The sequence below is a fragment of the Hemiscyllium ocellatum genome, chromosome 10 (assembly GCF_020745735.1).
Source record: "Hemiscyllium ocellatum isolate sHemOce1 chromosome 10, sHemOce1.pat.X.cur, whole genome shotgun sequence".
NCBI lineage: Eukaryota > Metazoa > Chordata > Chondrichthyes > Orectolobiformes > Hemiscylliidae > Hemiscyllium > Hemiscyllium ocellatum.
The window spans coordinates 56465543-56490334 of NC_083410.1; the positions used below are offsets into that span (position 1 = coordinate 56465543).

The window sequence follows — 24792 nt, forward strand, 5'->3', positions numbered from 1 at the left end:
TGCTTCAAACAAAATGTTTCTAACAAATAGTTATTTAAGAAACAACAGTATATTTCTAAAAGAAATGCAGGACATGTTTTAATACAGGGCTTAATAAAGAACTAAATTAGTTTTCAAATAGAACTATTGCACGCAGTGTTATACAGAACATTATATTATATGAGGGGATTTAACTGAAGGCCAAATTATATAAGTAGAGATTGTGATTTTTTTTTAGCTGCAGAAACGTGAATAGTGATAGTCTTAACAATAATTGGTAAGGTTATCGCATCATATTATCCTGACACCAACAATTAAACATATTATAAAATGCTGAGGGAAAAAAGAATACTTTATTCAGAGATATAGTAAATATTGATTGGTTTGCAAAGACCACAGACATAACTGGTTAATCACTCATGTCACTGATGTCCTTCGTACTAGTTCAAGTCAATTTATCCCATACCATTTAAAATAGTGACAGATGTACAGGCCAAGAAAATAGCACTACCTTTGACTAACCCACACAGCCAAGAGGACAAAGGTGGAATGTGCCAAAGGCAAATCAGTGTTGCTGGAACAGCCCCTTAACTAAAAGTGTTGTGAGAAGTTATTCATCACACAGTCAGAAGTTGAAGAATGTGACTCAATAACACCTACAAATGCAGCTAGGAAAGAATACTGGACATGCAAGCCACAAACATTCCAAAAGAAAACCTAATTAAAATGGTTCTCAAAAGCTAGTTTCAATGAAGAATGCCATATGTATTCTGGCATTTTCCTTAGTTTGTCCTGAACATTGAAGTTTCCTTCCTAAATTCCTTAGTAAAATATATACTTACAATAGAGATATTAAAATGTATAATTTACCTGTTTTATAACATCTAGCACCATGATCACTTGTTCAGGATACAACAATCCCTGAGACATAAGTGATAAACACATTTTTGCATCCCTTTTAAGTTCATCATAGTTCTCATCATTTTCCACAGGAGCAATCTAAAATGAATGAAACAATTGAGAAACTAATTTAAATATTAAGTAAACATAACTCAGAATGCCAACTGGACAGATTACTTTGGCAAGAAAAACGATGAAAATAAAACTGGTACAAATGCAACCGAAGAACCAAGTTTAATCCAAATTAGCATGGACAGCAGTGCTTTTTGAATTTTAAATAAATAATTCAGAAACAGTGATAGGACATCAACCTTACAAGTGGCTATGTCCACTTTAAGCTTCAACCAATTCAGGCACCAAATATCAGACCAGAAACTAGAACACTTGTGAAAGGGAAAGGACACCTAAATTTCAAGCCGAGGTCTAAATTTCATAGGAACCGACAATGCAGATACAGGCTACTCAGCCCAAGACTGCACTGAGTCTTCAAATAGCATTCCACTCAGATTCACATCCCCACCCTAAAATTCCACATTTACAATAATCCACCTAGCTGCACACTATGGGCCAATTTAGAATGGCTAATACACATAACCTGCACATCTTTGCACTGTGGGAGGAAACTGAAGCACCCAGAGGAAACCCACACAGACAAGGAAAGAACATGTAAACACCACACAGACAGTCACCCAAGGCTGGGATTGAATCCATATCCCTAGCATTGAGGGGCTAACCACTGTGCCACAATGCCACCCCAACTTGTTCAGAGGTCTAGATTTATGTCATCAAGCTGGAAACGGATCACTCCAAATAAAGTCAGGTGATTATGACAAGGTTTGAAGTATGTATGTATGATGAGTTGGTTCATTCATTCAGTTCTAGATTTGAACCGACATTCGTTGGGGAAGTTTGATGTTTTGACTGGACAGTACATTTTTCTCATGTGCAAAAAAAAAGCAGGAAGGATCTTGAATTTCAGTGGTAGTGTCCCTAACTCTAGGCCAGGAAGTCTTGGTTCAAGTCACACCTGTCCTGGAGATGTATCATAACACATCCAAACAGGGGTAATTAAAAAGAGAGGAAAAAAAGCTATTAGTGCAGGAAGACTTTTTTGGCAACACGGACATGAAACCAAATATATTCCAAACTAAATAGGATTGCTTCAGTATAATTAAGAAACAGGTTAGAACATGTGCTAATTTATTTTGCACAGTTTAGAAATTCATGTAAACATTACAGTCGCAACATACCTTGAATAAAAGCGGCATGAGTTGGAGCTGCTCTGCAACTGCCGTAGAGAATGACCTTCCTGCGCTTGCCATTAACCATTTCAGCACTGTGAAGCAAAACAAACCATGCAGTTGATTGAGATATCAGTATCTTGACTATATTCACTGAATTTTAATTTTATGTTCCAGGAAGTAAAGGAAAAACCACAGTTCGTTTAAAAAAAAGCTAGTCCTTTTAAATACCCAGAATTTGTTATGCAAGGGAATCAAAGACTATCGGGGGTAGATGAGAATTTGGAATTCAAAATAGAAATAGATCAACAATGATCTTATTGAATAGCTGAGTAGGTTCGAGGGGCTAAATGGCCTACTTCTACTTCTCATTTGTATTCCTTAAAGCTGCCTTTTTAATATTATTTTCCATTCTGGTCTTATTAATGCTTACTTTTGCTTCATGTGTTTTTCCAATTTCACTTCCTCCTTTTCTACTTCCCTTCAATTTTGCCACCTTCTTAGGTTTCCATGCCTCTGCCAGACTAGGCTAAACCCTCCCAACAGTAGCAGCAAACATTGCCACAAGGATATTAGATCCCAAAGACACAATCTACTCACACTGTATGAATCCCAGCTGTCCCAGAGCCTCAGAAATCGGATGCCCTGACATCCACAGAAAATTAATGCAATGCATTCATGAGCTAATTTGACTGCCTACCTGTTTTCAGAAGTTTAATGGCTTGTGTCCTTTCATCCTGCTCCCCAAAACCATTTTCTTCAACAACGTGATTTTGAATTTCTTCGTCAATTTCTATAAGGGGCTTAAGTTGCTCTAAGATACGACTGGTGAATTCAGATACGTGTGGTGACAGAGTTGGATTTGAATTTGGTAAAGTGATGTCGATCATAAATAAATACGTTAAAACGCTGTGGAGAGAACATTTGAGAAGTAACATGAAATAGGATGTCATAAGTTATATTGTAACATGTTAAGTTTTTATCATGAAACATACTTAATAATTTGAGGATTGTGGAATTGCTATTGAAGAGTGTGCAGGATGTTCTACCCTAAAAGGATGCTCTTAAACCAGATTAGTTTTTACAATAATGATAGATATCATAGTTATCACCAAAAAAGAAATCATAGCAACAAGCTCCTGCGTTCCCTGGCCCAAACCCTTGACTTGCCCACAGTTTTCTCATTAATTTCAACCTGCTTTTAATAATCCTTTCTAAAATGCAAAAATCATTACCCTTTGCTAGGACAATAATGCACAACTATCATCTTACTGTCTAATTATAGGGAACAGCACAGACATAAGTCCGTCTTTGCTCAGGAATTGGTTTAATAACTTCATTTGCAGTAAAGTATAGGGGTTATCAGCAATGCATTACACAAGAGGCATCTTTTGAACTGGTCCTGTCAGACCAAATGATTCCAGTTACAGGCACTCCCTTGTCCTGTCTTGGTCCAGTACACATCTCCTTTACACATTTTAAGACAGACACCTCGTTCACATTCCAATGGAACAAAACTGATTCATCTTTTCTTTTATTTTAATTTTCAGTTCAAAAAATTTAAAAGCAAGGCTGTTGCAAAGAACATTTGTGTTTTTACTATACTAGATCAAGTATCCTGGAATCCTTGGCTCCAAAATGTCCCAAGCCAAAGATACCTCTATCTCCTCCCTGCACCGAGCTGTAGTAGCTTGCAAAGCCAAGTAGCTTTGTTTATTTGTGCTAACCACAGAACTACCATTTGTTCATAATACCCACTGACTTTCCTGGAAATCTGTATCCGATTTAAGAATTGGCTCCCTGCTCTCTTTACATTGCAAAATGAAACACATTAACTTTGCATTCAGGTAGAAATTTTAATTAGCTATTCTTGACCCCATCCATTTCCCTTTCATGTAATGAACAATTTACAACCCAATACTTAAAACACCTCTCTGGAATATTGTGAAACTTGGAATCTACTCATGGTAACTTACACTGCTGCATTCTTTCCAAGTGTAAATGCCTCACACCCAACTCCCCATAAAACACTCCAAATATTCCAATGATCCCTCCAATCAAACCATCCAGGAGTGCTGTCCAGCATTAGAACAAGTCCATTCATTTACTCTAAATTTAAAGACAAAGTCCCAAAATAATTGAATCAACCTAATTAAATCAGACTTCCTAAAGTCAAAGATATCCTGTAATTAAACAGTGTTGACAACAAATAAATACTTTTAGCACGAGCTAGGAAAAACAGACCACTCCCCCATGTAGCATTTTCAAACAAATCTTAAGCTGATCATAATCGCTCCATCCATCTGTGATTAACTGGCTGACTGTGTTGCTCACCTATCTTCACCAACCCATGACCACCTACTGTCCCCAAGAATTCCCAGTTCTGTCTTCTTATCAATGGTTTTCCTGTCAGCAGCTAACCAGCCTGTTACTTCAATCAGTTGCTGGGTAGGAAGTAAAATAAATATTATTGTACTATTAAATTGAAAAGGATCTCTAAAGCCCAGACTTGCCAATCTTTTTGCTGTCCAGACCTTACTCCAAGTATTTTTTAAATACTGGGGCATGTTCTCCGAATTACTTTAGATCTCTGACTTGCTAATTTAGTCACATAGTTAATACCACACCCTATTCCAGAATGAGCATGGAAACAAGAAGGACCGTGATACATTTAATTCAGTATGAGCTATATGAAGGTATTATTAGGTTTTTCAGTTCGTTCTGACCATGGACATCTATAAATTAATGCAAAACAAGATGACAAATAAATAGTAAACATTTGAACTGCAATACAAAATGGAAAATAAGCAATTTGCTCTAAAATACCATCTCAAATTATGACTGATATACTCTTGGCCATGTGTTTTAGTATCAACAAAAGCAGAGCTCACAATAAATCTTGAGCTTGTGCAATTCAATACTTAAATTCAAATGTATAAAAACGTCAAATCCACATGTGCATACATTTCATAAGAATAAGAAATCCTAATATTTTAAAATCTTATTCAAATCTCGAACTCTCACCTTCCGATTCTTTCTCGCACGTTTTTATAAACTTGAGTGAGTTTCGGCTCAAGATATTGAAGGAGCCTATGCATTAGTTCAGGCACTCTCCATTCTTGCTGCGCCAAACCACCCTGCAAAACGTAGAGTCGGCTAGCAATAGAACACAAAGAATGGGATTTTGTAGATTATAATGTTTTCATTCCTTACAGATATAGATCATTACATTCACAATTTTCTTTTTAATGGTCACATATTACAGCCGTTAAGTTTGTTACTCCTTTATTGGCGTTAATTTTTCACATTGTGATAGTATCAATATTGAAGGAAGCGAATTGGCCTACTGCATGCGGACATATTTTTTGAATGAGTACCATTACCTTGTTTATTCCCCATAAAAATTTAAATGTCTCCTTTTCCAAGTATATATCCAATTTTCTTCCGTAACATCACTTGAATCTGCTTCCAACATGTTTTCAGGCAATGAAATGCACATGATGGAAAATATTACACTGGATCTGGATGCAGGTTTGCTCACTAAGTGGGTAGGTTCATTTTCAGATGTTTCGTCAACATACTAGGTGACATCTTCAGTAAGACTGCAAATGAAGCACCAGTGGTGTAGCCCGCTGTCTATGTTTGAGTTTCCTAGGGTTAGTGACGTCACTGCTTGTGGTGACGCCATTTCCTATGGTGACATCATTTCCTGCTCTTTTTCCCGGGGGGGGGGGGCACAAATGCGATCCAAGTCAATGTGTTTGTTGATAGTAGCATGGCATTCCAACCGGAACTCTATCAACACATTAACTTGGATCCCATTTACCATATTCCCCTCCCTCCCTCCCTGTGCTCTGATGGCTCTATCCAGTGTAGATAGGAGGTTCAAGATCTGATCCTCAGCATGCCATCTAGCTACCAACACACTCAAAGCTTGGGAGGTATGAAAACAGAAATCCAGGTTTCCACTGGCATCTCCTGTTGCCAAGCATGCATGTGGTTGTTAGGCAAAAATAGAACTGAGTTTAGTGGTAACACTGCCAAGGGCAAGTTTAATTGAATTTGCTCATACATTTCTGGGAAAGTTACCACAGGACGGGTGAAAATAACAAATGTTATTTGTATATATGTAAACTTCGCAAAGCAGCTGTAGTAAGTAGAAAATGAAAGAAAAACTATCTTTCAAAAACAACCTACACTATATTTCTAGTCTGTTGTAAACAAAACTCAATTTCTGAAACTGAGGTTTTAGCAGAGAACTCAAATGGCACAAACTATTACAGCATATAAGAACACTTGCTCCAAATTGTGCCAAATCAGAGTCAGAATTGAACAGCAGAGGACCAAGGATTCGGGGGGTGTAATGTGCTATGTAAGGGCTCCACAAGATGAATATCAAAGATTAGTCTGGAACATTGAAATGTCAAAACATTATTTGACTGTTTTCTAACAAGGCAGCTATACTGCTAGGAGTATTGAGGCATACAGTTGTTTTATTGCATCAGGAACAATTGTGATATGATGATGAATATTGTGGTCCCAAAAATAAGTCTCCACTTTTTTTCCTGGCAGGTCCTGTCTTTTTGAAGAGTGAGATTGTCGTACATTTCACAACCCACTTGGAGGTAATTGTCATCTGTTTGGAAGGTGCTGTCTAAGGATCTTTGGTGAACTTCTGCAGTGCATCTTCTAGACAGTACACACTACTGCTACTGAGCTTCAGTGGGGGAAGGGAGCAGATGTTTGTGGATGTAATGCCAATCAAGCAGGCTGCTTTGTGCTGAATGGTATTAAGCTTAAATGCTATTGGAGCTGCACTTATCCACGCAAGAGGGAATTATTCCATCAAACTCCTGAGTTGTGCCTTGTGGATATTTGACAAGATTTAGGGAGTCAGATGATTTATTTGCTGCAGTATTCCCAGCCTCTGACCTGTTCTTGGAGCCACTATATTTATGTAGCAAGTCCACAGTTTCTGATTAATGGTAACCCCCAGAAAGTTGACAGCTTGGGATTCAATGATGATAATGCCATTGAATGTCAAGGGGCTATGGTGAAAGTGTCTTTTACAGGAGATGTTCATTGCTTGGCATTTGTGTGGTGTGAATATTACTTGCCACTTGTCAGCCCAAACCTAGATATGGCCCAAGTCTTGCAGTATTTGAACATTAATTGCTTCAGAATCCAGGGAGCTGTGAATGGTACTGCAGATCTGCAATCAATCATGAGCAACAGTTGAAACCCCGCTTTAGACCTTATGGAGAGAAAAGGTTATCTTCTGGTTTGATGACAAAGGTTGGGTATATGCTGGGTCTTGGGATTGCAAGTTGGAAAACAATTCTGCTGCTAATTATGGCCCACAGCACTTCATGGATGCACAGTCTTGAATTGCTAGATCTGTTGTGAATGGTGAATTCAGCATTGTGATAGTGCCACACAACACAATACAAGATAATCTCAATGTAGAGACAAAATTGACAAGGACAGATGCATCTGCGGCAGGCTAAATGGCAAGGAGGTCAAGTATATTTTTCCTTCCTGTTGGTTCCTTCACCATCTGCCACAGACCCAGTCTAGTAGTTAGGTCCTTTAAGACTCCACCAGCTCAATCAGTAGTGCTGCTGCCAAGACACTCTTGGTGGTGGACATTAAGTCCCTCACTCAATGCATATTGCACTCTTGCCATCCTCAGTTCTTTCTCCAACTGAGGTTCAACATGAAGGACTGTTGGTTCATCAGCTGAGTGAGGATAATATGTTTCAATTAGGTTTCCTTGTCCATTTTAACGTGATGCCAGGAGGCTTCATGTAATCCAAAGTCAATGTTGAGGAATCCAGGTCAACTCACCCCTGACTATATGTCATTATGCTGCCAAATCTACTGGGTCTGTTTCTCCAGTGGTACAGAATGTATACAGGGATGGTGATTGCTATGTCTGGGAAATGGTCTGTAAATTATGATTCCATGAGTATAACAATGTCAGACTGTTGCTTAACTAGTTTGTGAGACAGCTCTCCCAATTAAGGCAATAGCCCCCACTTTAGATAGAAGGACTCTGCAGGATGAACAGGATTGTCATCTTTTATGGTGCATAGGTCAATACCAGGTGGTCTTGTGGTTTCCTTTCTTTGCTGAGATTTTAAGTGATTGATACAACTGAGTGGCTTGCTAGTTAAGAGTCAACCACATTGCTGTGCTCTAGAGTTACATGTACCTTAGACCAGGCATAAATGGCAGATTTCCTACCCTGAAGGACATTTGTGAACCATGTGGACTTTTCCAATCATTTTGTGGTCATGAGATTCTTGATTTCAGTTTTTTTTAAATATAGAATTCAAATTCAAAATTTATTCAAACCAGAGTTCCCAGCACATGAGCTGAGCTTCTGGAATAATAGTCAGCAATAGTAACTAGGCCACTTTGCCTTGGTTCAAATGAAACTAAACTGTTGAGGTGGTTTTGAATGCATTGTAAAAAGACTCCACAGAACTTCATTCAAGTGATATTTCCTCGAAAGGAGGATTCATCCAGAAGACAGTGACTTTGCTAATAGTTTCCAAAGGTGGGAATTGCAAATTGAATAAAGGTAGATAGGAAATTAGTCCTTTAACCTTATAAATTTAAGATCAAATGCATAATAAATCACTTTTCTCATGGGTTTAAAATAATATTGTGTACATAACCTTGACCACATTTTATGAACTCTTAAATATGCACCTTTTGTGCTACAGGCAAAGAGGGAGAAGGTGGGATAGATCTTTTCTGGACACTGGACCAAATGGACTTCTGCTGTCACATAAATCTTTCTGCACTTCTATGAGGTAGGTGTTGAAACTTATCTGACGATTTTCAGAAGCTGGTTATGTTAACTTAAAAAATACTAATTAGCATAGTGCACAAGGAATATTCTCAACACATGTTGAATATGCCTTATTTTAATACAACCAGGCTTAACACTTTCATTGCAGTACAATAAGGTGATCAAGAAAGAAATTACTTTGACACGCCAACTTCCAATTGTACTTGAAAAAAATAAGTGAAGGAACTATCCAAATATCAGTTTAAGGCACAGTATTTCTTAACATTTATCTTCAAACTACTACAAAGGTCTTTGCAAGAAACGGAGTACTTTAAACTTGAGCAACAAAGCACGTTACAATAAGACAGTCACAACATTTTTAACTAAACTGTCAATCAAGCGTTAAACCTTACAAAAATTACTGAAGAGTAAGCAACTTGGTTTTAAAAAATGTACAATAAAAAGGGCAATAAATACACAGACACACCCGCCCAAGGCATATTGGAAGGAATCTTTCCAACCTTAAAAACTAATGGATCAGTTCAATATCCAGATCTCAACCACCTATATGCTAACAACATTTTGCCATTAGGCCTCATCATTCGTTGCCTGTGTCCTGAACTTTCAAGACCGCAGCCCCACCAGGTATCAATTTTTTGTGTACTGCGACTTATACTGTACCATCTAGAAACCTCTCCAAAGCTTGACCTGCAACAGCAATTGTGTCTGCTGTTCCATCTAGTTTCAGTAAAGGAATGCATGCGCATCTAGCTGGATGCTTCGGCCTCAGTGTAAGGCTCATCCTCTGCCACGCTGATCTGCATTTGCTAAACTACCCACATTCAGGGACTTAATTATGCAGATTGACAAACTGCCGTTACTGGGTAGGTTATCCCTTGTTGCTTCCTCCAAAATCAGCCCCAGGAACGAACTTGTCGGTACTCCCCCATACTGACACTTTCCCATCTTACACCACGCTCCAGTCCAGCATCAAGCACAGCTCTACCGTTACAAGGAAGATTCCACCCATCACATTCTCGTCAGCCTTTATTTCAATTTTATCTTGAACTTAGTAAATATATCACAACTACATTTACTAGATTAATTCACGTCTGGTGAATTCTTTCAGTTTCACAGCTGTACTTGATAATTCCTTACCAATTATCAACCAGAATTAAACTCATTTGTGTGTCGAAAGGCAGATTAATCTGCTATACAGGTACTTGAGAATTCAATGGAACTCAAGTGCTTATTTTAAAAGCTTAATCTGGAGTACATTTAACTCTCACTGTTATTCATGTTTTAATAAAAAGAATCCAACTTGGTGAAATTAACCTACAAATGACAAAATGTTGAGTACTTGGTGCAATGTCATACTATGTGGCGACAGGAAACTCTACATCTTGCAATGACCAAGCAGAGACTTTTTTTTAAACTTTGTGAAGCAAAGGTGAACATATACAAACACGGCAGAATTCTAATATAGATTGCAAAAAACTTGGCATTGCAGCCATCTACATCAGACCATCTTGCAAGTTATCACAATTTTGGTTTCTTTGTGCTCCAAACACCTTTCTTCGGTAATGCAATGGAGTCATCTAAAGGATTTTGCTCCTTTCAGTATATTAACTATCAAGGCTGAATTTGGATATCACTGTTTTTAAAAAGACCTCCAATGATGTTTGGAAGGGACTGAACAAGTATTAATTAATGGTGCGTGCAGCTTTCAAACATTGCTGGCAAATATATCCCTTCACCATATACACAGTCCTCCACATCAGATTATTAAGCACTTTTTTAAATCTGGATACATGGAATGCCTCATAAGAATGGAGAGAGCATTTCAGAATACCAGTCTTAACAAAGCCCACCTGATTTGGAGGTATTAACGTTGCTAGTACTTCTTCCATGTCTTTGCCATAATTTTTGCAAAATGTGTACACCTCCTGCAGACATGGGGTCCATATCTGTTTATAAAAGCTGAGAATGCTGCCCTGTTCAAATTCAGAAGCAAGATTTATTTTTAACTCGCCTCATTATGGAATGTCAGAAGTCTCAGCAACACTTTCTGATAAGAACTAAATTAAGATTTCCTACAATGACAGAGACCAGGGTCAAAGAACAGACTAAGTGGCCTTCAATGTCTCAGTTAAGTTTATGACCTTCCCAATGTGATGTTATTGTCATGTGTAATAGAAAGACTCGAAGTCAATTGAATTCAGTTACTTTGGATTTGGAAATTTTTGTAAGAAACACAAACCATCAAAATACCACTTAAGAATTTTATCGTGAAATCCAATTCAAGCTTTCTTTTGAAAAGCAGACTGAACTACACCCTAATAAAAATTTATCTTTAACAAACATTTCCATTCTGTAATTTCTAGTCTTGGATAAAGTTGCTCTACTTCATCCAAAGAGATCAAGCTTTTTCACTACATTAGCCTGTTAGGGCAGGGACTCATTTGATCTTTTCCCTAGAGACTTCTTTTGATATTAGGATGGAGCATTAGAAAGGTGGATACTGTTTGGAGGATACAGTCAGATTAGAAGAGAGGCAAACAGATGACAAAAAAAAAATCACAAAGAAAATGAGAGAGAGAATATATGTTGAAAGCAAGATAAGGAATAGAAGTACGAATTCAAGTAGTATAGTGATGAAGGGAGGCTTGCAAAAGCAGGTAGCCCTCACAAAGTTCCTGAAGGTACCACTTGAAGGGGAACTTGAAGTGAATCACTGGTTCCCATACAAATCAACTGGTTCCTTCAGACTGTTTCTTGGCCAGAGAAAGAGAGCACAACTTGAAACACTATCATACAAATAATACAATCTGCATTGTCAGTTTAAATAACTCACAAAAAAGCACATAATTAAAAAATATAATGTATACAAAGAAAATACTTTTATGTAGTCAATTTCATCTAGTGGCAGAAATTCAGCTTTTGCAGATAAGAGAAAAGGGCGAGAGTGGCGATGCTGGAAGGAAGCAAAGCAAAAGAGAAAGACAATGCTGGGAGGCAAAGCTTGGGCAAGGAGAGTAATAAGATTAAACTAGAAATGTCAATCGAATTCAAAGAATCAGGCTTTAAAAAAATAAAATGCAATTCAAATAATGCTAAGTAGTGCAACATAAAACAAGGACCAGCACATAATTTCATGAAGGGTCTTTGGGATTTTCGAAAATGTCCGCGAAGTGCATAAACACTAAAATTTATAGAATCTTAGTATCATTAAGGTGCAGAAGACGGCCACTCAGCCTGTTGTGTCTGAACTAGGCCTCAAGCATTTTCATTTGGTGCCAATCTCTTGCCTTTTCATCACAACCCCGCATATTGTTACTAATTAAATAATCATCCAACACCATCTTAAATGCCTCAACTGAACCTGCCCCAATATACTTCTGGGCAGTGCATTTAATACCCTGACTACTTACGATCTTTTTCTCAGCTCACATTGCTTCGTTTGAAAAATACTTTGAAATTACCCCTCTAGTTTGTGATCTGTTTATGAATGGTAACAGTTCTTCTCTATCAACTTTGTCCACATCTCCCATGACTTTGAAAAGTCCTATCAAATCTCCAACTTGTCATCTCCTCTCCAAGGAAAACAATCCCAAAGTTTCCCATCTTTCATCCCAACTGGTGTCACACTCCTGGAAATATTCTGCAAACTAGGAGAAAATGGAAGACTGCAGATGCTGGAGATCAGAGTCAAACATGTGGTGCTGGAAAAGCACAGCTGGTCAGGCAGCATCTGAGGAGCAGGAGCATTGGCGTTTTGAAGAGCTTCTGCTCAAAACTTCAACTCTCAGGCTCCTTGGATGTTGCCTGACTGGCTCTGCTTTTCCAGTACCACACTTTTTGACTCTGATCTCCAGCATCTGCAGTCCTCATTTCCTCCTAGTTTCCTGGAAATATTCTTGCAAACTAGGAGAAAATGAGGACTGCAGATCAGAGTCAAGAAGTGCACTGCTGGAAAAGCAGAGCCAGTCAGGCGGTTTTGGAGGAGCCCAAGAGTCAGTTTTGAGCAGAAGCTCTTCAAAACATCGATGCTCCTGCTCCTCGGATGCTGCCTGATCAGCGGTGTTTTTCCAGCACCACACATTCTGATTCTACTCTTGCAAACCTCTTCTGCAGTTTTTCATGTGTGTGTCCTTCCTATGTGGCATCCAGAACTGGACATAATACTTCAACTGAGGTTTAAACAGTCAAATTATACAAGTTCAGAAATACCCTATCTGCTCTTGTACTCCATGATCTTACTTGTAAAGCCTAGAATAATGTATGCATTTTGAGTATTAGCTTTCTATCTGTACTGCAACATTAATGACTTATGCACTGAGACAGCCACGTTTCCCTGCTCCTGCACACCATTCAGAACAGGACCCTTTGTTTTCTTCTGTGCCTCCATTTTCTTTGTACCAAAGGGCATCACTTCTATGCAGTGGATTTTATCTCCCACCTATTTATCCACTCACCATGTCAATATCTTTTTGAAGATTCAGATAATAATTATTCCACAGCTCTAGATTGTGCAGTGTGTTTTGGGTACCCCATTACAAAACGGATAGTCGTCACAATGATTATATAAGCAGAATCACTACACAAAGTTTCAAAACTACATAGTTATGAGGAGAGATACCAGAAGTATTTCCCATTAAAGTAGAGAAGACAGTATATTTAGAATTATCACTAGGAGAGGAAAGTACTTTTATCAATACAGAGAACAGGTTGAGCATGGATTACTGTTGTTATGTGAAGTCATCTACAGTCACACTATTAAAAGAGAGGGTTTTTTGTAAAAAAGAAAACAGGGAATGTACAGGTTTGTGGAAAGAGTAATCAAGAAAGAGAAGTCTTGGATTGATCTAGCAAAGTGAAGAGACGTACCTGATGAATCAAAAAACCGAGCGCAATCATTTTTAAGAATCATTTATATAGCAACAGTTCCTTAATGTTAAATTGCAATTGTGTACAAAACATTTTAGCCAATCTAGCCAATTGTCTTCCACCAGATTACTCTCCCAGCTAAAAGAATTTGAATACCAAGATATCCTGCATCTTATTGAAATATCTCAGGAAAGATGTACATTTTACCTCTCTGAACACAAGACCAACAGGTAAGTCCCAGTGCATGTTAACCAGCTTTGTTTTTTGGAAATTTATGCTCAAGATTACTGTTCCCTGGCTACTTACTGAATTCGAGAGCAAATATTATACAATAACATCTTTCCCATGAGCAGTTCCCCAAAACAGTATCACTTTATTTAGGCCCAATTTCCATTCTCCTTCACAGAGCAGATAACTTGCTCCCAATTATGGATGAGCAAGAGATGACTAGCAGGTTCCCTAGCTCCAACAACAAATTTACCCTCAATATTCTGAGATTAGAGATTGTTTTGATAAGTCGCTATGAGAAGCTGTATCATAAACTGCTATAACCACCATAACTAGCCCATGACAAACTTACTGTTTTGCATCATATTGGTTTCTGCTTTATGCAATGCAACTATCGTGGAATACGAACATTTTAAATTATGGTTCTGTATGTGCACAGCAGTGGCTGGCAAAGCTAAAGGATTACAGCATGACAGTATTATCGTCTTTACAGCAGATTTCAATTTTTCAACAAATATTTTAAAAGTACACAACTTTGTTAACAATTTTCCAATTTGTGCCAATTAAAGTAATTTAAGTTCCTAAACCGTATGCAAACATCCAAATATTTTTTGCTTGGCTGACAACTCCAGTCAATAAATAAATGTTTTGTTCAGCCTTTTCACATAACACATAGGATGAGTTACAGAGATAGTGAATACATTGGTTCAATTTTCCTTGGAGTTGTACCAGAGCATGGGAAAAATGTCAATGTGACACCCCTACTCAAAAAGGGAGGGAAGGAAAAAGTGGGTAACTATAAGCTAAACTAAAATCTGATGTTGGAAAAGTATTGGAATCAATTCAGAAAGTAAGAGCAGAACATTTGAAAAATGGTAATCTATTCAAGCACAATGCTGTTTCATGAAGGAAAATTAGCATTTAACTAATTTATCAGAGCTTTTTGAGCAAGACTCAACCAGAATGGATAAAGGGGAATGGATAGATGTATTGTATTTGGTCTTCCAGAAGGTATTCAATATAGCATCTCATAAAAGGCTAAGTCATAAGAGCCCACAGTGTTGTAGACAGCATATTGACATGGACAGAGAATGGCAAATGGACAGGAAACAGCAAGTAGGGATTAGGGGATCTTTTTCAGGTTGGTGACCTGTGACCAATGGGTATTCCACAGGGACCAGGACTGGAACCATAACTGCTTACAATATATATTAATAATTTAGAAGGAGGAATTGAATGCAGTGGAGTCAAATCTGTTACACGACACAAAAAAATAGGCAGAAAGGCAGGCTGAGAGAAGGCCACAAATGACGAGTAAAAGGGCAAAAAAGTTGATAAATGGAGTATAATGTGGGAAAACAAAGATATTCATTTTGGAAGGAAGAAAGCTGCAACACAAAGGGACTGAGGGGTCCTTGGATATGAAACACAAACACACTGTTGCAATAGGTAATCAGGAAGGCTAATGGAATGGTGGTCCTTATTCCAGGAGGGTTGGAGCAGAAGAGTAAGGAACTCTTCCTGAAATTGCACAGGGGATTGGTGAGACCACATCTGGAGTACCATGAGCAGTTTTGAACCCCTTACTTAAAATATATTATTTCATTGGAGTTAGTTGAAGAAAGTTCACTAGGATGATCCCAAGTATGCAGGTACTGTCTTATGAGCAAAGTTTAAACAGGTTGGAACAGGAACTCAGAGTTCAAAAGAATGAGGGGTGATCTCATTGAAACATATGTTATTCTTAAGGGCTTGACAGGGTAAATGCTGAAAGAATGTTTCCCCTCATGGAACAGTGAGACCAGAGGGCACAGTCTCAGAATAAAGGGGAGACTGAGATGAGGGGGAATTTATTTTAAGGGTTGATGGCCTTGGAACTCTGCACAGAGCTGCGGGGATACAATCTATGTATATTTAAGACTGAGAAAGATAGCTAAATTCTTCATCAGTAGGGGAATCGAAGTTGAAGGAAGGGAGGAAAATGGACGTGAGGAGTGTCAGATCAGCAATGATCCTACTAAATGGCGGAGCAGGCTGAAAGAGGTCAAATGGCCTTCTCCTGTTACTATTTTGTACAGTCTTATGGAATCCTTTTCTTAGGAACAGAAGCCAACCATTTAACATGCAGGCCATTTAACGTAATATAGCTAATCCGCAGCTCAACTATCTTTTCCTACATTTGCTCCTTAGACTTGGATGGCTTTACCCAACAAAAAAATTTTCAATCTTGAAAGTTCCAATAGCTCTCGAAACCACAGCTGCTGACTGGAGTAGCAAACAGTTCCAAATTTCTACCATCTTTCTTAGAAAAATATTTCCTGATGTCATTCGTGAATTTTCCAGTTTCTGTTTTATCATACAAAAACAGTAATTGCTGGAGAAACTCAGCTGGTCTGGCACACACTATGGAGAGAAAAACAGATAACATGGAGTCTGGAGACCCTTTGTTCGAACTGAAAATAACTGAGAAAGGATCTTATTTATACTTATCTATGTGGGTGTGGCAGAATGAAGAGTACATGGAGACCGAGCAGACAGCACCATGCAAGAAAAGAGAATATGGTAGGGAGTGAGGTGGTAAATGGACAAGCGTTATTCTTCTGCAGTTACATGGCAAGGTGCCACTGGGATATGAAAGGAGTATTGGCAGTGGAGTAGAAGTCGATCAGAGGGAACAGATTGGTGACAAGGTGGCAGTGGCAGCATTTTGGGGGGGGGGGGGTGGCAGGATGTGTCTTTGGTAGTGGTATCCTGCTGGAGGTAGTAGAAATGGCAGTTCATGATCCCTTGGAGAGGGAGGCTTGTAAGGTGAAAACTGACAACTGGGGAACCCAATCTTTGGTGTGGAAGGGAAAGAAGGGATGAGGTGAGAAGCACAGGAAATGAGTCAGACCCAGTTATATTTTGGTCCTCGGCTCTTGAGTTGGTATACAATTTTTCAGTATTTACTCCATTGAATATTTTGAACATGTTAAACATTTTAGTCAGACCATCGTCAACGGCTTGTACTCAAAGAAATGCAATTCAACTTTATTCAACCTATCCTTTAGATAACCATCTAAAGCCATCATTCCAGTTAACCTACCCTGGAGCCTCTCCAAATCTAAAATATCCTTCCCAAGATTTAGTGCCAAATTCAACACAATGCTCCAGAGAGGGTATGACTAAGGCTCTATAAAAACTGAAGCACAACTTTCTCACTCTTCACCAATCATTTTTATGCCAAACCATTTAAAATAAAAGTGAACATTCCACTCACTTTATTGTTCGCGCTTTATACCTGCTGATTGGATTTTAATGGTGTGAATTTAGATTTACAAGTTGTTTTGTTCCTCAGTATTTAAAAAATACTTCAATTTACATTCTTGAAGCCCAAATGAATGACCACAAGATTGACTAAACTGAACTGATTACAATACTTCTGTCCACTCAACCGTTGCAATGTTTTGTTCCTATCTGCACCATCTATCTCTTTTGAATTTTAGTTTTCTTTTCAGGGTAATAGCCATTTCCTCAAATTCTTAAGTCCATTTTTGAAGGGAGAAGGGAATTTATTAATCACTTACCAAGCATCTGCAAATGATCCTCCTTCTCCACTCAATGGGGCTTCCATTAACAATTCAAATAGCCAATGAAGTTTACGAGGGTCCCTACTCTCCTGTGAGAATAAAATTAAGTGATTGTTCTTTTGATAAAAGCAATCCCCTTTTTGATCTACCGGTCTGACAATAATGCAACAGAAAAGCAAATACTTCATCATGAAACTTTTAATATAAACAAAAATAAGTTATGTCAATTTGAAGGAGAAATAGATGATTATGCTGATCAGTCTTTGAGGAACAGGGTTCAAAAGTAAACAAAGACAAAGATCTGTGAATATTAGAAATCTGAAACAAAAACAGAAATTGCTCGAGAAGCTCTGCAGTCTGGCAGCATCCATGGAGAAAAAAAACGTTAATATTTCTGGCCCAGTGACCATTCTTCAAGGTCAAAGGATGTGGGTTAGGGTTCAAAGAGTCTAGATAAATCTTAAACACTAGCATTAAACAGTTGCTCTGAACAGTCTGTACGATGCTGCTCCTTTAACAAAGTTATGTTGTCCTTTTTTTCCCCCTCAGAGTGGTCATAAAGAGGCAGGCTTCAGTATGTTTAGATTTGGAGATTTTTCCGCCCAATTTGATTATAACAAACCGATACCTCCTCATGCAAAAGACTTCCAAGTTTAAAATAAAGCACTTGTACAATGAAAGGGGAGTGCTTGTTCTCCCAGCTCAGTTTCTTTTGTCTGGTTTGGTTTTAGCAAGCAGTCAGTGGCAAAGCTGCTGGACCCAAAGAAGCAGATCCATGTGGATCCTCCCTCTCTCTGACATCTCTCCTCTAAGACCGTGTTTGATTTTACCTTTTCCTAGGGCGTTTATGGGGATTGTTGCAGGAATTTGGAACAGCATCATTAAGTTGGGATAATCTGTTAAGTTTTTGGATAAATTAAGTTATTCTATATTTTGACCTCTTTTGTTTGTATTTCATTCGGTAATCTTGCAAATAAATTCCGATTTGTTTAAAAATCTAAGTGGTTAGGCCAGCCACATCACTCCTGCAATATCCAATTACACCTATTTAAACAACTAACAAATTTCAGATCCGGGCTACTTTCTTGAAATGTTTTGAGGAGGTCTGGCCTGGTTCATAACATGTGTGATATAAATTTCCATGTAATATTGCCTTATAGGTTTACTGCTTTGTACATATTTTCACTTCTCTCAATATATTGCTTAATGTTCATAAGTCGAATAACTATGAGAGAAAAAGTATAGGCAAATTAATAGGATGATAAGTCAATAGGTCCCTAGATTTGATGGGTTATACCAGAGGATATTAAAGAAATTTGCTGTAGAGATAGTGTAATCTTCTCAGAATCCTTAGATTCTGGTAAAGTCCCAGAGAATTGGAAAACTGCTAATCTCTCATTCAAAATGTTATAGAAACAAAATGACTTACAGGCTAGTAAGCTTTAACATATCTCATTCAGAAATGTTAAAGTTTATCATAAAGGATTTAATAGGAGAGCAATAGGAAATACATAACATAAAGCAGAGGTGGCATGGTTTCATGAAGGGGAAATCATGCCTATTAAACTTATTACAGTTCTTTGAAGAGATAGTTAGCAGGATGGACAAAGGGGAGCCAGTAACTATAACATTTTGGATTTCCTAATGTGTTTAATAAGGTATTGCATTTAAACGAATAGCCTGTATTGTTGGAGAGAGTAATAGAAGGTAGATTTGGGACAAATGGGGGAATTTTCAGAATAGTAACCTATAACAAGGGTAGTGCATTTTGGTTCAGTGCTGTGGCCACAATTATTTACAATACATATTAATTATTACTACAATTTAGTTTACAGATGCACAACAGGTGGGCGTACAAGTGGTGACAATGGCAGTGTCTACAGAGGTTAAGAGAGTGGGCAAAACAATTGCTCTATGGAAAATAATGTGGGAAAATGAGAGGTTATGCAATTTGACAAGTAAAGGAACCAAGCATTACTAAATAGTAAAAAACTGTAGAAAGATGCTGGAGTGGGATTTAGAGACCTTGTGCATATATCACAAAAACTAGTATCCATGTTCAGCATGTAATAGGGAAGGCAAATGGAATGATGGCCTTTACTTCAAAAGGAATAGACGATAAAAACAGCTTTCTACCCTGAAAATGGTCCCTTTATCCCAATTCTGTTTCCTTTTACTACCCCCAGTACCATGGACTGTTAGCTAACTAAGGAGCTATACTATAGGGGTCAGGGATGTCTCAGATCGACTGCAGAAAATTCTCAAGGGGGAGGGTGAACAGCTAGTTGTCATGGTGCATATGGCAGCTATGATATAGGTAAAAATGAGATGAGGCCCTACACGAAGAATTTAGGGAATTAGGAACCAAGTTAAAAAGAGGACCTCAGAAGTGGTAATTTCAGGATTGCTACCAGTGCCATGTGCAAGTCAGAGCAGGAATGACAGAATATTCAGGATGAATGCATGGCTCGAGAGATGGTGCAGGAGAGAGGAGTTCAGACTTTTGTGACATTGGGATCAGTTCTGGGGGAACTGGGACTATTACAAATTGGATAGTTTACACCTGGAACCAATGTCCTTGGGGTACTTTCACTAATGCTGTTGGGGAGGGATTAAACTAATGCCGTGGGGGATGGGAACCAAATGGGAATGTTAGTGGATAGGAAGGAAGTAGTAACTAAAGCCTCTAAAGGTAGTAGCTAATGAAGTCAGCGTGACTAAGGGGAAGAGTGTAGGCAAGAAACGGAGGATGAATACAGAGGGACTTGTGGTCTGAGGTGCATTTATTTTAATGCAAGTAGTATAGTAGGTAAGGCAGATAAACTTAGGGCTTGGATTAGTACCTGGGAGTATGATGTTATTGCTATTACTGAGACTTGGTTGAGGGAAGGGCATGACTGGCAACTAACAGCCCAGGATATCGATGCTTCAGGCAGGATAGAGAGGGAGGTAAAAGGGGTGGAGGAGCTGCATTACTGGTCAAAGAAGATATCACAGCTGTGCTGAAGGTGGGCACTATGAAAGACTTGAGCAGTGAGGCAATATGGACAGAGCTCAGAAACAGGAAGGGTGCGGTCACAATGTTGGGATTGTACTACAGGCCTCCCAACAGTGAACGTGAGATAGAGGTACAAATATATAGAGAGATGATAGAAATATGCAGGAGCATCTGGGTGATGGTGATAGGATATTTTAATTTTCCCAACACTGGCACATCGTGAGCTGAAGGGCCTGTTCTGTGCTGTACTGTTCTATGTTCTATATGTTCTATGACTGGGATTCACTTACTGTTAGAGGTCTGGATGGAGCAGAAATTGTAATGAGTATCCAGGAGGGTCTAATAGACCAGTATGCAAGTAGTCCAACTTGGGAAGGGGACATACTGGATCTGGTGTTAGGAAGTGAGCCCGGCCAGGTGGTTGAAGTTTCAGTGGGGAACCACTTGGGAAATAGTGATCACAATTCCGTACTTTGTGGATACGCATGGACAAAGACGACAGTGGCCCTAAAGAAAAAGAGTGCTAAACTGGGGGAAGGCCAACTATTCCAAAATTCAGCAGAAGCTAGGGAATGTGGCTTGGGTGCAGCTGGTTGAAGAGAAATCCACATTTGATATGTGGGAGGCTTTTAAAGAGAGGTTGATTAGATTTCAGGAGAGATATGTTCCAGTGAAAATGAGGGATAGAAATGGCAAGATTAGGGAACCATGGATGACAGGTGAAATTGTGCGACTAGCTAAGAGAAAAAAGGATGCATACAGAAGGTCTAAGCGACTGAAGACAGACGAAGCTTTGGAAGAATTTTGGGAATGTGGGTCCAATCTGAAACAGGAATTAAGAGGGCGAAAAGAGGTCATGAGATATTCTTAGCGAGCAGGGTTGAGGAAGTGTTGTATATTCTAAAAGACATTAAGGTGGACAAGTCCCCAGGACCAAATGGGATCCTATCCCTGGTTTCTGAGGGAAGCCAGAGGGGAAATAGCTGGAGCTTTAACAGATATCTTTGCAGCATCCTTGAAAATGGGGGAGGTCCGAGGGGACTGGAGAATTACTAATGTTGTTCCCTTGTTTAAGAAGGGTAGCAGGGTTAATCCAGGTAATTACAGCCCTCTCTGAGCTGGACATCAGTAGTAGGGAGGCTCCTGGGTAAGATATTAAGGGTTAGGACATATATCCATTTCTAAGAAAATGGGCTTATCGCTGATCGCCAGCATAGTTTTGTGCAGGTAAGGTCATGTCTTACAAACCTAATAGAATTTTTTGAAGCGGTGACAAAGTTGATTGATGAGGGAAGGAATGTAGATATAACATATATTGACTTTTGTAAGACATTTTATAAGGTTCCCCATAATAGGCTGATTAAGATGGTGAAGTCGCATGAGGTCCAGGGTGTTCTAGATAGATAGAGAACTGGTTGGGTAACAGGAGACAGAAAGTAGTGGAAGGGAGCTTCTCAGAATGGAGACCTGTGACCAGTGGTGTCCCACAGGGATCCGTACTAGGACCACTTTTGCTTATGATATACATAAATGATTTGCAGGAAGGTATAGGTTGCCTCATTAGCAAGTTTGCAGATGACACTAAGATTGGTGGAGTAGCAGATAGTGAATGGGGACTATCAGAGAATACAATACAATATAGATAGATTGGAGAGTTGGGCAAAGAAATGGCAGATGGAGTTCAATCTGGACAAATGAGAGGTGATGCATTTTGGAAGATGCAATTCCAGAGTGACCTATACAATAAATGGAAATGTCCTGGGGAAACTTGATGTACAGAGAGATCTGGCTGTTCAGGTCCATCATTTCCTGAAGGCGGCAATGCAGGTCAGGAGATTGGTCAAGGTGGCATGCTTTCCTTCATTGGACGTATTGAGTACAAGAGTTGGCAGGTCATGCGACACTTGCATCAGACTTTGGTTTGGCCACATTTGGAATACTGCTAACAGTTCTAGTTGCCACATTACCAAAAGGATATGGATGCTTTTTGGAAGAGGGTGCAGAGGAGGTTCACCAGGATGTTGCCTGATATGGAGGGTGCTAGCTACAAGGAGAGGTTGAGTAAATTAGGATTATTTTCATTGGAAAGATGGTGGTTGGGGGGGGAACCTGATGGAGGCCTACAAAATCCTAATGGGTGTAGACAGGATGGATAGCAAGAAACATTTTCCCCCAGAGTGGAGGACTCAATTACTAGGGATCACGAGTTCAAAGTGAGAGAGGAAAAGTTTAGTGGAGATATAGGTGGAAAGTTCTTCACGCAGAGGGTGATGGATGCCTGGAATGTGTTGCCAGCAGAGGTGGTAGGGGCAGGAATGATAACATCATTCAAGATGTATCTAGACAGATATATGAATGGGCAGGGAGCAAAGGATACAGATCCTTAGAAAACAGGCAGCAGATTTAGATCAAGGAAATGGATCGACACAGGCTTGGAGAGCCGAAGGGCCTGTTCCTGTGCTGTAATGTTTTTTTTTCTATACATGAAACCTCAACCTACACAAGGCACAGATGGAATAACTTCAGTCACCTTATTAACAGGAAGATTCACTGTCATTGGAGACAGTGCAGAAAATGTTTACAAGGTTTACCCCAGATATGGAGGGAATTTCTTCTGAGGATAAGTTGAGTATATTTGGCCTGTACTCATGGGCTAACCAGAATAAAGAGAGACAAATTACTAAAATACAACATTTTCAGGGTGTTTGATGAGGTAGATGTTGAGAGGATTTTCCCCTTTTGGGAGAATGTAGGACCAGAGAGCATAACCTCAAGGTAAGTGTTCACCCATTGAAGAGGAGGAGGAGGAATTTCGTCTCTCAGAAGTAAGTGAATCTGCAGAATTCTTTACCAGAGAAGGCTGTAGAAGCTGAGTAATTAAAAGCATATTCAAGGCTGACATTGGCAAATTTTTAACCATGAATAGTGTCAAGGGTTATGGGTTAAGGGAGGAAAAGTGGAGTTAAGGATCATTAGATGAGCCTCGATTCTTGTTGAACCCCAAAACAGACTGATACTTCTGCTCCCATGTCTTATGGGGGCCAACATTCAAACCTCAAACATCAAAGGATGGCCAATTATTCATCATATACTGTTTGTTGAAGTTTATGCAATTTCCTGAGTAGACAAAGAAGCTGGAAGAACACAGCAAGCCAGGCAGCATCAGGAGATGGAGAAGTCGACGTTTCGGGTTGAGACGCTTAATCAGGACGAAGGATCTCGACCTCCTGATGCTGCCTGGCTTGCTGTGTTCTTCCAGCCACTGTCTCTACTTTGGATTCTAGCATCTGCAATATTTTTGTTGCTATACCAATTCCCTGCCCACCTTTCTTACAAACTATCAAAATATTCCAAATGTTATTCAGTGGCTACGAATTACTTGAGCATTCAGACGGTGTGTAAAAAAAGATGAATTTCAAATTTTTCCTTCACATATAATTAATATCAATTTCTTTGTAAATTGCTGAATACATTGATTCAATACATTTTGTTGATAAAAATCCTCCAGAAACTGAGAATGCACACAGGAGCATACAATGTTTGTAAAGAAGTTGTAACTGTATTTAAAATTGTCTCAAATATTTGCAAAAAGCACGATATGAATAGTGTCATTTCACAATTAAGTTTATATACTGGCTTTCTTGTGCATAGAATTAACATGCAGAATACTACTCAGTTTCTTACACTATAATGGTTTACACTTTGCATCAGAATTTAATACATATACCGAAGCACCAAATACTCCAGGCAGTTATATTTTAGAATTACTTAACTGGTAGTTAATTTAAGTAACACACCAATTTAGAACACAATTTTGATTTCACATCAAAATCAAAGCAAGGGCAGATGTTAAATTCAAGTGTATGCATGTGTCACACAGTTTAGGTAAATAATTTGCTTTTACTTACACAAGCCGTGGCAATGCATGTTCCCCAGTCACTGTAGGTCTCTACTGTGATGTTGGACAAGGCAGTTCTCAAAAACGGACAGAGAATTTTCCATAGCTGTTCCACCTAAAATCACCAAAAAAAAACTATCAACCTCTTTTCAGGGGTTGAACATAGTATAAAATTCAAAAGTCCATTTGTCAACAAAAGGAATATTGCAAATTAAGACTGGATGGCATAAAATTCAATTTCAATTTTCCATCATAATTTAATTTGCACAAACTGTACAAACAAATTGCTAAAG

General features: G+C 38.8%; 1 protein-coding gene across 1 annotated transcript in view; it reads right to left on the minus strand.

The window, feature by feature from the left end:
* The window catches only part of LOC132819766 (proteasome activator complex subunit 4-like), a 190210-nt gene that overhangs the window by 32318 nt on the left and 133100 nt on the right, over positions 1 to 24792 (minus strand). Inside the window, exons 37-42 of the mRNA XM_060831502.1 lie at positions 24510 to 24614; positions 17601 to 17692; positions 5145 to 5276; positions 2821 to 3029; positions 2130 to 2215; positions 850 to 978 (exon numbers count right to left, since the gene is read on the minus strand). Coding sequence (XP_060687485.1) covers positions 850 to 978; positions 2130 to 2215; positions 2821 to 3029; positions 5145 to 5276; positions 17601 to 17692; positions 24510 to 24614 — 753 coding nt within the window. The remainder of the gene's footprint in view (positions 1 to 849; positions 979 to 2129; positions 2216 to 2820; positions 3030 to 5144; positions 5277 to 17600; positions 17693 to 24509; positions 24615 to 24792) is intronic.